This window comes from Oncorhynchus tshawytscha, linkage group LG16, assembly GCF_018296145.1.
Source record: "Oncorhynchus tshawytscha isolate Ot180627B linkage group LG16, Otsh_v2.0, whole genome shotgun sequence".
Classification (NCBI taxonomy): Eukaryota; Metazoa; Chordata; class Actinopteri; order Salmoniformes; family Salmonidae; genus Oncorhynchus; species Oncorhynchus tshawytscha.
Genome location: NC_056444.1, coordinates 59342232 through 59358780, shown reverse-complemented (window position 1 = coordinate 59358780; position 16549 = coordinate 59342232). Strand labels below are relative to the sequence as shown.

Sequence of the window (16549 nt, the reverse complement as noted above, 5' to 3'; positions counted from 1 at the left end):
GAAAACACTGCCATTATCACTTACCTTGATGGTGTTGGTCAGATTGCCACCCAGAAACCACAAAACAACAACTTTGCTTTCTCCAAAGACTCAAGAGTAATTAGCACAGCATCAAAGCTGCAACAATCTCACAGACTGACCAGCCTAACATAGACAACAGACTCCTGGCCAATAGGCCCTAGATCCAGAGAGAGCAGTCTGATTTGGGCTGGACCCAAATGTGCCCAGCCATTCCATGATATGTTAGGCACATTTCATACATCTAAGAGATGTTTGACTCACCTGACAGTCAAAGTCCTGGAAGTTCCGCCCATTCTGCAGAGAGAAGAACATTTGTTGATGAGTTTAAGTCATAAACGAGTGCCAGATCTCTTAACCTTCTAATCTAGAGAGTGAGAAAAAGAGTGCTGAGTAAGCACATGAGGGTAAAAAGCTCCTCTTCTCTCCTCATTCATTATCCCTCAGTACTCCATTCTGCTCCAAGGCCTTCTGAAGAGCCTGTAGAGCCACAGCCATCACTTGGAGGCAGAGGGCACCACGAGCCGTCTCAGATCACTGTGTGGAGTAGATTACCTCTAGTGGCTGATGCCAGGTCCTGTCTCTCTCTCTGTGTGTGTGTGTGTTTCACCCTGTGTTGTTTGTGTCATTACTGTCCTCATACTGAGCTCTCCACCCACCCTCATCATTAGCAGTGATGTACTGCTGGAGAGCAGAGTGGAGACACTGAGCAGATGTCGCAGAGCTAATACAGGATCATTACTGCAGACCCTTACACAGTCAGAACAAACATGCTCTCACTCACGGTCACATTCCCCACTACAGTTAGTCAGGCCATATCTAACAAGGCAGGGTCAAGGGGTTTAAGCTTGCAGAGTGGTTCAAGTGCCTCAGCCACCCACCATAGTGTAGTGAGCAAAGTGAGATGCTGTTTTAAAACTTATGGTTGATTCACTGTGAGATCAAATATAGCCCACTATGCAAGCCCTCTTCCTGACAATGTCAATCTTTTATCAGCTCCAAGTACCTGCTAACTACCAATACAGTCTCATCTAATCTACCATTACTTCTAGTGCGGCAGGTAGCCTAGCGGTTAAGAGCGTTGGGCCATTAACCAAAAAGTTTGCTGGTTCGAATCCCCGAGCCGACTCGATGAAAACTCGGTCGATGTGCCCTTGAGCAAATGTAAATCCAATATCATTACACTTTGGCTCAGCCTCTCATATCATCTCCTCCAGCCTGGTTTCCAAAGGTTAACAGCGCAGCAGCAGTATGGGCTATGTCAGCAGACTGATAACATGTAGATGTGGAGATTGACAGAGCTGTGCATGGACCCTCTGTTTAGATGTAGTTCTTGCAATGGCTAAATGATCAAGCGAGGCTAGTGAAAGGTGAACCTATGTGGGAGTAAAGGAGCGTGAAAGTGGTAGTTAACACTAGAACCACCAAAGGCCACTCTGCTCCTTCCCTTACTTTATCTAAATATTTGTATTTTACATTGCTTAAGTTGTCAGAATTGTTTAAAATCACAAGCAGAAAAGTATTGAGGTTATTTACCAGTCCCCCCCACACACCTATGACTACCTTAAGGGACCAAGACCAGTAAGGCGTTGGTACCCAGGCGTTAATGTGTCCTGTGAGGAGCCAATGGGTCAGATCAGCTTGACAATGGTTTGACCGTAACCAAACCTCTCTCACCCACAGAAGATGGGAGGGAGCGAGCTGGTGGGGGTTGACAGCTCACAGCCTGTCATAAATTAAAGAAGACTCTTTTCCACTCCAGTATTAATCAAAGGAATGTCTTTGTTAACAGACAGTCTTTCCACCGAAACGCTAACAGTTTCTAAAGCGAATACTGGAACAATATTTCTAACATAAGAACGTGGGGAATGGTCAGAGATGATCTACAGAAAACAAATATCATATTGGTTTTTATTTTGTGATGTCATTATAAAGGAAATACTGTACCTTGGAAAGTGTGTTCCCTTTCCATCCTTAACGTTGTATATGAAATATAAAACAATAAATTATTTTTGAGGAATGTGATTTTAGGAGCCATAAGAGCATTTGTCTTCTATAAACTGTGCACAGTAAGTAGTCATGCCCCGAGTGAGGTCAGAGAGCATGTCAGACTGATGGAACAGCCAGAGTGCATAAAAGGGTTGGAACAGAAATTAATATTAGACCAGAAAAATGTGAGGCGGGAGCCTACATTTTTTTTTTAAATGGTTGGAACTTTGATCCTCAACATGAGGGGAAGAAAATCAACTCACCTCCCAGACTAGACCAGAACATCGCCAGGCTGCAGCTGCGAGTATAGTGGTTCAAAATCTGACTTTCGACGCAAGGTGGAGAAAACTCCTCTCTCGGACAATCACTGGTACGGCTGATTAGCTGTCTTAAGTCAAATATGTAGAAAAGCGACTCTAAGTGGGACCATCCTACTACTCTTCAAATGATCCTGCTGTACAACTCTTCTCAAATCACCTTATAACGCTACTCTCATCACCCAGTGGGAACCATTGACACGGTTGGCTAGCCAAGCTCTTGCCAGGAGCATCTTCCAGAGTGAACAACAGTAGAAGAGATGGGTCCGGACCCTTCGGACAGCCTTACAAGCATATTCACACATAAATACATTCATGATTTATCACTCCAAACAATGTGCAAAGTATATGATTACTGTGAGAATAGTTCTAAAATGTATCAACAATAAGTGTCAATTGTGTCAGTCCACTAAGGACCTTGTTCTCATGTATTAAGTGTATGTTATCCTGTGTAATTATTTAGCTAGTTAGTAAATAAATAATTAAACCAATTTGTGTAGTACTGTTTCATGAGTAAGGCTGGGGTTTTTGTAGATCCAAGAATGTTACAAAGCTTACATTGACAGTTTTATGGATGTGATAGGTAGACCTTTAGAGTTTAATTCAGGAGATGGTAACTCTTTAAACAACCGCTCGTGGTGCCCCAAATCCCTAATGAGTTAATTGTTACATGATTAATAAAAAAAAAATATAAAAAAAAATCAGGTAACAATTAAACATAGTTAGTTGATTGGATAAATAGCAGTCATCAGATTGAATGAAAGTAAAGTCACGACACCACACTGAATGAATGACGTCAATGGATGAATGGGTGACAGAAACCAGATCGAAAATAATAATTGTGCACGACTTCACGATTGAATTAACTGAATGATGAGGATGAAGAGGGTGATTGAATTTAGAACAATAGTGTAAGAATTGTGGCAGCAGCACAAACTGCTCTTCCTCTTTCCTTCATCTTCCCTTAATGAAGAGTTGGTGGCAAATCAGCTTTGAAATTAGCATATTTTGCATTATGGTTTGCCTATTATCACAAACCATGTACTAGGGGTAGTGAATTGAGGTTAGCTTCAGCTGTAAGTTAGCAAGAAAAGTTAACCTACAAAGCTAGAAGCGACTGGTATCTTCTTGCATTGTAAAGTGTTCTAGCCTGTTAGTTACTATTCACAAAACAATTTCCTAACGGTTTCAGTTCTACATTACGTGTCGCATTATTCAAGTGTGTCAACTTCTGTGCAGCATGAGTGATGCAGCCCACGCAGACCAGAGTGCTCACCCTATAAGGGGGAAATCGGCTGCACAGAAGTACCAAAAGTAACAAACCGGTCAAAACTTTCAGAATACCATGCAACACTATTGTTTATGCATACAATTGTTTATGCACTAGGCTATTTATCAAATGTTGGTGTTAAGGCCTACCTTTACAACAAATAATTTGACCTGCGCGCCCCTTGCTTATAACCTCTTTCGTTTCTACTTCGTTTCGCTGTAACAAGACTATTACTTACTGTAACTCAAGTACTAATCGAATCTACAAATTAAATTAAATGTATTACACTAATGTTTTTAATGTAAGAGAAACTAAAAAATGCGAGGTCGACAATGTTGCAGTAGCCTATTTCTTTGTGGAATAAAACATATACTTACATGCATTTTATGTCCTTCAAAAAATTAATTATATTATTCATTATGAACAAAATATTCTTAAGACATGACTACATTCAAACAACTCATTTTTTCGATGGTATTTATTTAGGTTGATCACAGTAGATGAATCTGATGCGTATGCGAATGAAGACAGCTGACAACTTTCTCTAGCGGGTACATGGGTTTTAGTGTTAAGTAAAGTGTGTGTGTGTGCGCGCGCGCGCGCGCATCTCTCTCACTTGGTAGAGCATGGCACTTGCCATGCCAGGGTTATGGGTTCGATTCACATGGGGGACCGGTATGAAAATGTATGCACTCACTAAGTAAGTCGCTCTGGATAAGAGCATCTGCTAAATGACTAAAATGTAAATTTGTGTGATCTTTCTGTCCACTCACCTTATTTGTGAGCAGGGGCTTGATCTCAGTCAGCTGCACATCCTGGAGCTCATCCATCGTAACTTAGGTCTGACAGCTGTCAATCACACCTGGGGAAGACAGAGAGGAGTGTCAGTCTTCTTCACAGGAAGCAGTTGTAAGCTACTACTACCACCACTAACTTATTTCCCTGACTTCAACTCGATAAATGATATCCACTATCCTTCCATCATCAAAAGAAGTCTGAGGAGGAGGACAGCAAACTCCAACAAAGGAGAAACCAGCGGCTCTGTTGCTATGGACACAGTGAGGCACACAGCCAACATTTGATAATGGAGCCCTTTAAAAACATTGTTCACTGACAATGTAGGAAAAGGGATGACATATGGAACGACTCCAGTGATGTCATTTCAGCAAGCCAAGACACCCACAATCTCAGATTGAAATAGTTTATGTAGTTAGAAACAGGTAAGATTTGCAAATTATGGTGGAAAATGAAGATGCCATTAAATTCATTAAAAAGCCTACAATGTGATTTTCTGGATTTTATTTCTCATTATGTCTGTCATAGTTGAAGTGTACCTTTGATGAAAATTACAGGCCTCTCTCATCTTTTTAAGTGGGAGAACTTGCACAATTGGTGGCTGACTAAATACATTTTTGCCCCACTGTAATTTAAAAAGGTAAATAATGCAAGCGACTTCAATTACTAATTTCTCTGCACAGGGGGGGACAGACAGTCACCAGATTCACAGGGAATACATTACAGCTCTCTACTATTTGTTCAACAGAAAACTGATACTGTATACTGGTTGGGCTGAGTTTGCATGGGGTGTCCGTGGGTGGCTTTTTCCCGTTTTGGATGGGGTTCTCATGGCTTACTCATTTGTAGCAAAAAGTTTTGTCCAAGTCAGATGTTGGGTACAGTATTTATTGAATATGATCTGAATCCTATGAATTAAAATTGCCAATTTGGGTGCAATCAATTAGCTTAATTTCTCAGCGATAAAATGTTATTTAAACAAAAAATGTGTCAGGAATGCCAATCTTACCAGTTTCTAACTACAGAAACATATTTATATAGTGGGTGTCAAAATACTCTGTCTTGTGCTTTTTGATGGTGGAACGACCCAGTGGTGTTGACTGAATCTTTCTGCAGTTCTAGTACACACAGAGTGAGAGGAAAACTGAAGAAATAGGAATTAGTGAATGAGAGAGCAGGAAGAATCCTGTTAAAGAGTGATGGAGAGCACTAGGGAGAACATAAATTAAGTAATAACATGGAAAGGGAGCGTTGATGGGAGCATAAGTATTAAAAGGAGACCCATCAAACTCCCCACTGTATATGGTCAGTATAACTCAGTTCTATTTTATTTCCAATGTGAATGAGATTCAATTGCCGTAGTACAGCCTACTTATGTAAAACCCTAAATGGAACACTAGGGCAATTTTCAGCAATTCACTGGCAGACATTTGAACACTCACAGTGCACCAGGATCTCTAATATTATTGCACACTGAGGGTGCACTAAGAAAGGGAAAATAAATTACACTGATTGACATGCCAACTGCAGACAACGCTGTGCTCAGACAGCCAACGTCATCTCCCTGTCCTGTCGCAGTAGGGGAGTATATGACAGCGTGTCATCACTGTGTGACCAATGTCTGAATGGTAGAGTAGAGGTGAAATGAGCCAGAAGAGAATGGGACAACAATCTGGTGAAACAGGATCACAAGCAGTGGATGTCCTCCTTACTGTGATGAATGTCCAGTGATTTTTGTGAACACACCTCTCTCTCTGTGCTGCTCTGTCTTCTTAGTGAACATTGCCAAGTCTGTTCCAGTTCCAAATCTAACAAGGCAACAGTGAACATGTTGTCCAACACGAATTATGCAGCATGTGATTAAGTGGTCCTTTGTAACTCAGTTGGTAGAGCATGGCACTTGTAATGCCAGGGTAGTGGGTTCGATTCCCAGGACCACCCATATGTTAAATGTATGATTGCATGACTAAGTCACATTGGATAATAATTACTTTAGCTCCCGCCAATCAGTGTAATTTTGTATATGCCAGATCTCTAAGGCAAGACGCATCATTCACCCAAGTTGTCAAAATCGTCCCAGTGCTGTCGTAGATATCGTGTGACTAACATACAAACGGAGACAGATCCACAGTCCCCTCCCCGATTTCATTGTGGGGAACAATTATATGTGGGGTAGATGAGCACTCATTGTGTAGAGCCAGAGCAAGATGAACACTTGCCCTGATGATAACTGCCAGCATGCTTCTGTCACACAGTCCCTCACAAGCTCTCTCACACATAATCTGGAATGCATTTTTCCAGATAGAAAACAAACTGATTTGAAAGTGTAGGCTGAAAATAGAAGGCAGCTTAGATGGGAGCTTTGATGAGCTCTTCAGCTTTGCTGCTCTTACCAGAGGGCAGAGAAGTCAACAGAGCCTACCACTCAAATCTCTTTCCATAGTACTGAGTCAACAGCAAGCTATAAGTGGACGGGGGGCAAAGCAAAATATAACAAATCTCAACTAAAACCAGATGAGCCAAGTATACTGGATATTGGAGGAGATGAGGAAATATTCCACATGCTTTCAAGGATTTGAGGTGGGACCCCACATTTCCTTCAATGTGGCAGAGCTAAAGTTGGACGCAGCCAGGGGGAAATCTGTAGTGGGGCTGAGGATGAATGCCCTGACCCAGAAGATTAAGGTTACTATAGACTCCACCAGGCTTTCACCTCACATTTGGTATGAAAGCCTGTAGGTAGAAGTTCTTGTCAGAAAGAGGCTAAAAGAATGTGGAGTATCCAAGTCAGCATAACACTGCTGGCTTGCTTCTGAAGCTAAGCAGGGTTGGTCCTGGTCACTCCCTGGATGGGAGACCAGATGCTGCTGGAAGTGGTGTTGGAGGGCCAGTAGGAGGCACTTTTTCCTATGGTCTAAAAAAAATATTCCAATGCCCCAGAGCAGTGATTGGGGACACTGCCCTGTGTAGGGTGCAGTCTTTCGGATGGGCCGTTAAACAGGTGTCCTGACTCTCTGAGGTCATTAAAGATCCCATGGCACTTATCGTAAGAGTAGGGGTGTTAATCCCGGTGTCCTGGCTAAATTCCCAATCTGGCCATCAAACCATCACGGTCACCTAATAATCCCCTCATTACAATTGGCTCCCCTCCTCTCCCCTGTAACTATTCACCAGGTCGTTGCTGTAAATGAGAATGTGTTCTCAGTCAACTTACCTGGTAAAATAACAGATAAATTAAAAAAGTATTTTGCCCCTCCCAACAATTGGAATAGGCACGTTCAAACAGAAGCTGAGATACGAAACCAAAACATCAATTATTTTCCACGGGTGCCCACTTGGGGTAGTGCCATTTCAACCAAACTACATACAAAATACATTTCTGAAATAGCAATTTTCTAAAATATAGTATACTAGCACCATAAATTAGCTTACTCTGTATAATTTGTGCTACTGAAGAGGGATGGAAGGGGCGGTTGATAAAAAATGAATCATAAAACGGTCTACTCACAGCCAATCAGCCTGCCTACACTACTGACAGATCACTGGAGATGCTCTGAAGAATCCATTATTTCTCCCACCATGTTAAAATTAGCTCAATGGCTCTGTCAGACTATGCTAAGTGGTTCGCTTTTCAGAAGGAGAAAGGCCAAAGAAGGCCAAAGACAAAGAAATGAGTTTAAGACAACACAGGTCAAGAGAGTAAATAGCCACAGCGGCTTGTGGAGAGAAAAAGACGTGTAGAAAAATAAAAGAATAAGAGTGAAGTCGATGGATCTCGCAAGCTTCTGGATCATGCTGGAATATGACAAGTCACATGGGTGGAGAATCTACAGAGAAGACAATCATCCACCTTACATCCGACTGCACTTAACCTCTAAAAGTCTAAGCCTTTGGGGGTGGGTACTAAGCTAACATATGGAATTGTTTTAGGATGGTCACATTGGGCGAGCGGTGGGCCGATGTCAACGTTGTGAACAGAGTGCCCGATGGTGGGGGTGGGGTTATGGTATGGGCAGGCATAAGTTACAGACAACCAACACGATTGCATTTTATCGATGGCCATTTGGATGCACAGAGATACTATGAAGATGGCCAGTTCTTCCAAGGCTTGCATACTCAGACATTTCCTTAATTGAGCATTTTTGGGATGCTCTCGACCGACGCAAACATTGTGTTTCAGTTCCCTCCGACATCCAGCAACTTTGCAAAGCCATTGAAGAGGAATGTGATAACATTCCACAGGCCACAATCAACAGCCTGATCAACTCTATGTGAAGGAAATATGCCATGCTGCATGAGGCAAATGGTGGTCACACCAGATACTGACTGGTTTTCTAATCCACACCCCTACCTTTTTTGTAAGGTATCTGTGACCAACAGATGCATATCTGTATTCCCAGGCATATGAAATTCATAGATTAGGGCCTAATTCAATATTCAATTGACTGATTTCCTTATATGAACTATAACTCAGTAAAATATTTTAAATTGTTGCGTTTATATTTTTGTTCTGTATATTTATCATTATCGCATCAATTCAGGCAACTTATTGCAATATGGATTCTTGTTCATATCGCCCAGCTCTCTCTCACACACACACACACACACACACACACACACACACACACACACACACACACACGCTGCGTGAGTGATGGCATACACATTTCATTGCTCTGGAGTCACAGCAACAGAGACACTTTGTCTGAAGCTGTGAGCCCTGGATGAGTCAGTCAGTGATGGTGGAATAACACAGACCTCTCACACAGACCGCCCTCTAAATCAGGGCACATACAGTGCCTTGCGAAAGTATTCGGCCCCCTTGAACTTTGCGAATTTCAGTCTCTCAATGTGCAAAACTGATAGAGACATACCCCAAGCTACTTACAGCTGTAATCGCAGCAAAAGGTGGCGCTACAAAGTATTAACTTAAGGGGGCTGAATAATTTCACGCCCAATTTTTCAGTTTTTGATTTGTTAAAAAAGTTGGAAATATCCAATAAATGTCGTTCCACTTCATGATTGTGTCCCACTTGTTGTTGATTCTTCACAAAAAAATACAGTTTTATATCTTTATGTTTGAAGCCTGAAATGTGGCAAAAGGTCGCAAAGTTCAAGGGGGCCGAATACTTTCGCAAGGCACTGTACATACACACACACACACACACACACACACACACACACACACGACTGAGATTACCTTTCTCATAGAAAGATCACACAAATTACATTTCTCAACATGTCAATCACAAACCATGAGTCATATACACTAATGTCCTGTCCATGATGTCTTTCAACACAGGGTATGCTGCTCACATGTCAATTGTAATCTAATATAGCCTCATTTTCATAAAGGAAGAATAAGAAGAGACTAAAACAGTCTGCCAGCTGAGTTGATAATGAGAGTTTGAGAGAAGCAGACAGTAGAGGGTCAGTGCCAGGACTGTTTGGGACACAGAGTTGAGACTCCAGTGCAGACAATCAGTGCCGCTGTAATAGGCCTTTCCCAGACAGTCGCCAATCTATGCCCCAGCCAGTCTTCTGCCTACTGTATATGTCTCTCCTTTACCCTCCCGTTCAGCCCAGCACAATTCATAAGACTAAAGACATTAGCTAAGGATCACCAATCAATCACTTCCTGTAATGACCGACATACAGAGATGGAGAAATCTGGTTATTCCTACTGGGGGATAGATCATGGTGACTGATAACCCAATTTTTCAGACAGATTTCAACATCTACCCGAACGAAACCTTGCGGGCAGTTGCCATGGTGACCAATCATCATCAGGCACGAGAAGAGACTTTGTTGGTTGTCCCCATTCCCCAACCACACAATTTAGATTCTAAAGGACCTCTATTAATGGAAAAGGGAAATTAAGAAGAGGAACCGAAAAGACAGGACGGGGAAAAACTAGAGAGGAGAGAGAAGCAAAGACAATATATAGACAGAGGGCAATTAAAGTGCAGTAATCTGCCAGCCTAATCACAGGGCTGATGGCTCGGTCACACTGCTAGGGTGCGTTATTAACACCCGCCACATGCGGGTAGATTTTGGCATTGGCGGGTAAGAATTTCTATTTCACCGGCCACATTGGCGGGTGGTCACAATTTTTGGGAACATGATTTATTTATTTTCGATCCAACGCACAAATGTAGAAGTTGGTTGAATTGAGCGGATAGGTTACTAAAAACTGTGACTTTGTCCTAGTGTTACTTGGCTAGTCACACGCTAGGTTGTTTTTCAATATTAGTTTGAAATTTGCTTCAAAAGACCGCTAGTAGAACAGACGTCACTGATAGACACGGAGTGCAGTTACCACGATAATGGCCTGCCACTTAAAAAGGGACAGCTAAAGACTCAAATATTTGGGGGTAAATTGTGCTTAACTGAGCATGGAACAGTCCAAAAACCTTTAATTCATTCAACTTTGTCATTTATTATAATTAAAACACTTAAATAATTGTAAACATCAACTTCTGTACTCCTTGAAAAAAATGTCAGCGTTAGAGCCCTGAACTAAAAATAATAGTAATAAGCCGTATCACTCAGCATTTTGTTGTTCAATTGTAGAACTGTTTAACTTTTCACTAGTGACGGGCAGATTTTTTTCCATCTACCTGCCACAGTGGCTGGTCTAACAAAAAGTTGAATTTCCCCACTCAGCACACTGCCCTGCAGGCCTGGGCGGGAGACAGACCAAAGGGAGGGACAGAGTCAGAGTCGTGGGGTGGAGGGGCAGGACCACTGGCACTGCTAGTGGTCAATTACCTCCATTCACTGGACCCAGTGTGCAATCAGAGCCCATTTGAACTTCTCCTGGCCCACTGTCAGTCTGCATCTGTGCTTAAAATTAGAAACTGTACCAAACGAGCACAGGGGACAGTATAGGTTTAAGTCTGAGCTCTGTCGGTCAATGGACCGGGTCCCCTAACCCTCACCCCCACTGAGCTTGCCCTGAAGGGTTCCACCACCATGCAAGGAAAATCCTGGCTAATGACCCAGTGCAAAATAAACAACAACAAAAAACTCCATCACAGCAGGCTTTACTGGTTGATAATCTGTCTGAGTTCTAATATGGTCTGAAATGGCAGCAATATTTCCTCTCAATGAACTTTATATTTGGATCCCCATTAGCGACAGTTAAAAAGTTATTTTTCCATTGCAAATAGAAACACAATAAGGAGGCTATATACAAGGATTACCGGTACCAAGTCCATGTGCAGGAGTACCAGGTCGTTGAGGTCATACGTGACTAGACAATGAGGATAAATAAACAGTAGAAGCAGCGTATGGTACGAGTTTGAAAGTGCGTCTAAGCGTGGCTTCAATATGTATGCGTGTGTGTGTTGGAGTGTCAGTGTGTGTCCAGTGAGTGTGCATAGAGCCAATGCAAGCATGTCAGTGCAAAAAGGTGGTCAACGCAAATAGCCCAGGTAGCCATTTGATTAACTGTTCCGCAGTCTTATGGTTTGGGGGTAGAAGCTGTTCATGAGCCTTTTGGTCCCAGACTAGGCGCTCCGGTACCGCTTGCCATGCAGTAGCAGAGGGACCCGTCTATGACTTGGGTGGCTGGAGTCTGACAATTTATAGGACTTTCCTCTGACACCACCTGGTATGGAAGTCCTGAATGGCAGGGAGCTCGGCCTCAGTGATGTACTCGGCCATCCGCACTATCCTATGTAGCGACTTGTGGTCGGATGCCAAGCAGTTGCCATACCAAGTGGTGATGCAACCAGCCAAGAGGCTCTCAATGGTGCAACTGTATAACTTTGAGGATGTGAGGGCCAAAGCCTTTCAGCCTCCTGAGGGGGAAAATGAGTTGTCGTGCCCTTTTCACGACTGTTGATGTGTTTGGACCATGATAGGTTATTCGTGACGTGGACGCCTAGGAACTTGAAGCTCAGCGCTCAGTTTCCTGTAGTCCTCGATCAGCTCCTTTGGCTTGCTGATGTTGAGTGAGAGGTTGTTGTCCTGTCACCTCACTGCCATTGTTGTTGATCAGGCCTAGCACTGTTGTGTCATCAGCAAACTTAATGATGGTGTTGGAGTCATGCGCAGTCAAGCAGTCATGGGTGAACAGGATGGGACTGACCACACACCCCTGAGGGGCCCCAGTGATGAGGATCAGTGTGGCGGATGTGGTGTTGCCTACCCTCACCATCTGGAGGCAGCCCATCAGGAAGTCCAGCATCTAGTTGCAGAGGGAGGGGTTTAATCCTAGGGTCCTTAGCTTAGTGATGAACTTAGCAGGCACTGTGGTGTTGAACGCTGAGCTGTAGTTAGTTTACAGCATTCTCACTTAGGCATTACTTGTGTCCAGGTGTGAAAGGGCTGTGTTGAGTGCAGTGGCGTCATCTGTGGCTTTGTTGGGGTGGTATGCGAATTGGAGTGGGTCCAGGGTGTCTGGGATGATGGTGTTGATGTGAGCCATGACCAGCCTTTCAAAACATTTTATGGCTACAGATGTGAGTGCTACGGGTCGATAGTCATTTAGACAGGTTACCTTGTTGTTCTTGGGCACAAGGACTATGGTGGTCTGCTTGAAACATTTAGGTATTTACGTAACATCTAGGTTTGAGCCCAGGCAGGGGCGAGGAAACGGTCGTTAAGACACTAACAGCTTACAGACAGTAGGCAACTTAGGACACTAAAGAGGCCTTTCTACTGACTCTGAAAAACACCAAATAAAGATGCACAGGGCCCCTGCTCATCTGCGTGAACATGCCTTAGGCATGCTGCAAGAAGACATGAGGACTGCAGATGTGGCCAGGGCAATAAATTGCAATGTCCGTACTGTGAGACCCCTAAGACAGCGCTACAGGGAGACAGGACGGACAGCTGATCGTCCTTGCAGTGGCAGACCATGTGTAACAACACCTGCACAGGATCGGTACATCCGGTACAACAACTGCCCGAGTTACACCAGGAACGCACAATCCCTCCATCAGTGCTCAGACTGTCCGCAATACACGTTTGAGAAGCTGGACTGAGGGCTTGTAGGCCTGTTGTAAGGCAGGTCCTCACCAGACATCACCGGTGTCATGACGTTGGCCTGGGGGTAGGTTTATGACAGTCATAAATACCTCTGCCCCTTTTTCCTTTCTCTACCCTACTGATGTTACATTTGCAAACCCCTTGGTTAACATCAGAAGGTGGGGGGAAATGAACTATATTCTGGTAATCGGACCAATTGAACATATGCAGTGGTACTTAATGAATATGATGTCAGTTCGGTTGTCATTTGAGACATTCTCATCAATGATAAGATGACAAACTCTACAGTGGAAAGTCTACACAGTTATCGGATTCACATGGAATTGTTGTTCAATTTAAAATGTTTGAATATGAAATCATTTGTGATGGGATGAAATGTGATTTTAGCTTCTAAAATGTGAGAATTGGGTTTTCATAAGGTTAGGGCTCTGCTCAATCAGTGGCCCGCCCCTGTGAAGAGTCATGGGTTATAAAACTTTTCAGACACACCCTTCTCGCTCCACTATTTGACAATATATGACGACAATATGACCTCCTGTTCCGAGGATGTGAGGACGAAGGTCCGATGTCAGAATGGATCAGCTAATAACTACAGAACGAAGCCAACATCAGCGTGAGCTTTGGTTGCGAATGTTATGAACTTTGAACTCTTATTCACTACAGAAGTGATACCTCCTAGCCGTTGAGTTAGCAACAGCAGCTGCAAACGAGGGTTAGGAAGGAACAGACAGAGTATTCCGTCTATCACACACCGACGTTACTACAACGTATCCAATTGACCACCAGAGACATTCTTCAAAGGACAAAGGACTCTGTTTGGCAACACGGCCTTCCATCTACCACCAACCTACTGAAGCGCAGCTCAGAGTAAATATTTATTGCATTTTCCTTTTCCAAATGGGCGGTAATTTAGAATGCATAAGATACTGTATTTACGATAGCACAGCTTCTTCCTTTGTTACTGTCTTCCTGCTCTTTCAATCAAACCAGACCCTTTTCTTTTGTGTAACAAGCTGTCATATCTGTTCCGCCCGCTAGGGACGATTTCCTTTATGACGTAATATGTAATCAAGTTATGATTAATTATGTGTATGTGTAATTCTGTGTGATTAGTTAGGTATTTAGTAAATAAATAATTAAACCCAATTTTGTATTGCTGATTCAACTTGTTAGCCAGGGTTCGTGAAGATAACCAAGAATTTACAACTTTCAGATGAGACCGAATTAAGGTGACGATTAATATTGACTGCTATTGATGTAAAATATTACTAGGTCTTTAAGAGTTTATTCGCTTTGTATAAGTCTACAATCTTGTCCCTGACATCCTTGGAGAGCTCTTTGGTCTTGGCCATGGTGGAGAGTTTGGAATCTGATTGATTGCTTCTGTGGACAGGTGTCATTTATACAGGTAACAAACTGAGATAAGGAGCACTCCCTTAAAGAGTGTGCTCCTAATCTCAGCTCGTTACCTGTATAAAAGACACCTGGGAGCCAGAAATCTTTCTGATTGAGAGGGGGTCAAATACTTATTTCCCTCATTAAAATGAAAATCAATTTATAACATTTTTGACATGCATTTTTCAGGATTTTTTTGTTGTTATTCTGTCTCACTGTTCAAATAAACCTACCATTAAAATTATAGACTGATCATTTTTGTCAGTGGACAAACATACAAAATCAGCAGGGGATCAAATACTTTTTTCCCCTCACTATATCTCCATGAGAATTATGACACCACTGAGTCATTCATTCACACCCTGTTTCACAGTCGAATGCTTCTCCCTTCATGTCAAAACCTGCTTTGGCCACATTTTAGCCTAGAAAATAATGAGACCTTACAGACTGTCAAAACTCATTTCACAGACATCAGATTTTGTCCTAAAATACATGTGACAGGTCCTTCTTGGCTTGAAGAGAAACATTGGGCATATACACAGACTATAAACAAACCAGTGTGTGAAATAGCTCGGCGACTGCCGTTAGTGTTGAGGTGTTCCGTCTGTCAACCATCGCTGCTTAAGTAAATGGACCCAGTGTATGGTCTGAAGCCCAGTGCCACGTTACTTTATTAAAGATGTATGGAGGCCAGGGGGGAGATGACGAAGACAGAGGCTCTCCAGGCTAACTTAAACAAGTCTGTGTGTGTGGGTGGTTACCATTAGCGTCGCATGAGGGGAAGAGACTAACATTCAACCACTTTGTCATGGAGTTCATTTCAAAAGAAGAACTGTCATTCCACAGATACAGCAAGATCAAAATAAAATTCAGTAGAAGGGCTGGATTTTGGATAGAGATTTTTTTTTTTTATAACTTGAAGCCACACTATCAGTATTCCATACAATATTTAACAGCCCCTCAGCAGAAGTGCAGGCCAGAGTAGCGCTTCACTCCAGCAAGCTCACCAGCTCCATCCCTTTAACACACAAGTCACACCCAACAGCAGGGCTTCTTTATTCCAGTGCAGCCCCTTCAAATGGTGCCCCTCTCCCCTGGGTCAGATGTGATGGCCAAGCAGCAGCCAAGAGAGTTAAGCTCAAGGTCGAGCTCAGGTTTCCCTTTGCCTCCGGCTCCCTGGTGACAGCCCGGGTCATGTTCTCAGAGCAGGGCACAGGACAGGATCCACCTGTGGAGAGCTGCCAAGCACCTGTGTATGCTACTGCCACCGTGGAAAATAATAGTCAGCTCCCAAGTGGCGCAGTGGTCTAAGGCAATGCATCTCGGTTCTAGAGGCGTCACTACAGACACCCTGGTTCGAATCCAGGCTGTATCTCAACCAGCCGTGATTGGGAGTCCCATAGGGCAGCACACAATTGGCCCAGCATCGTCCAGGTTTGGAAATCATTGTAAATAAGAATTTGTTCTTAACTGACTTGCTTAGTTAAATAAAAGATACAAATAATGAGGGGGCATGTCTGTATGAGTGCCAGGACAGCCAGGATGCAAGTAGCATACGGGTGGCAGGCTAAGCACTGCAAAGCGAATCATCTACAATAATATCGAAGGTTGTTATTCAAGACACAACAGTGCAGATTAGGGTTCCAGTTATATCTGTTCAATCAAACCCTCCACACTATGAGTGTTAGTGGATTTTGAAGAAACTTGGATATCTACTTCAAAAGAGTGGAAAGGTTGGCAAAATAGAGACACTGGATTTGTTAGGATA

The 16549-nt window shown here is 43.0% G+C and overlaps 1 protein-coding gene across 9 annotated transcripts in view; it reads right to left on the bottom strand.

Annotated features, from left to right (window-relative positions):
* Window positions 1–16549, bottom strand: part of LOC112216022 (protein NDRG3) — a 64070-nt gene that overhangs the window by 36457 nt on the left and 11064 nt on the right. For all 9 annotated transcript variants that reach the window (XM_024375598.2, XM_024375599.2, XM_024375600.2 and 6 more), the window contains exons 2-3: window positions 4368–4456; window positions 283–315 (exon numbers count right to left, since the gene is read on the bottom strand). In XM_024375598.2, coding sequence (XP_024231366.1) covers window positions 283–315; window positions 4368–4424 — 90 coding nt within the window. In that variant the 5' untranslated portion in view covers window positions 4425–4456. The remainder of the gene's footprint in view (window positions 1–282; window positions 316–4367; window positions 4457–16549) is intronic.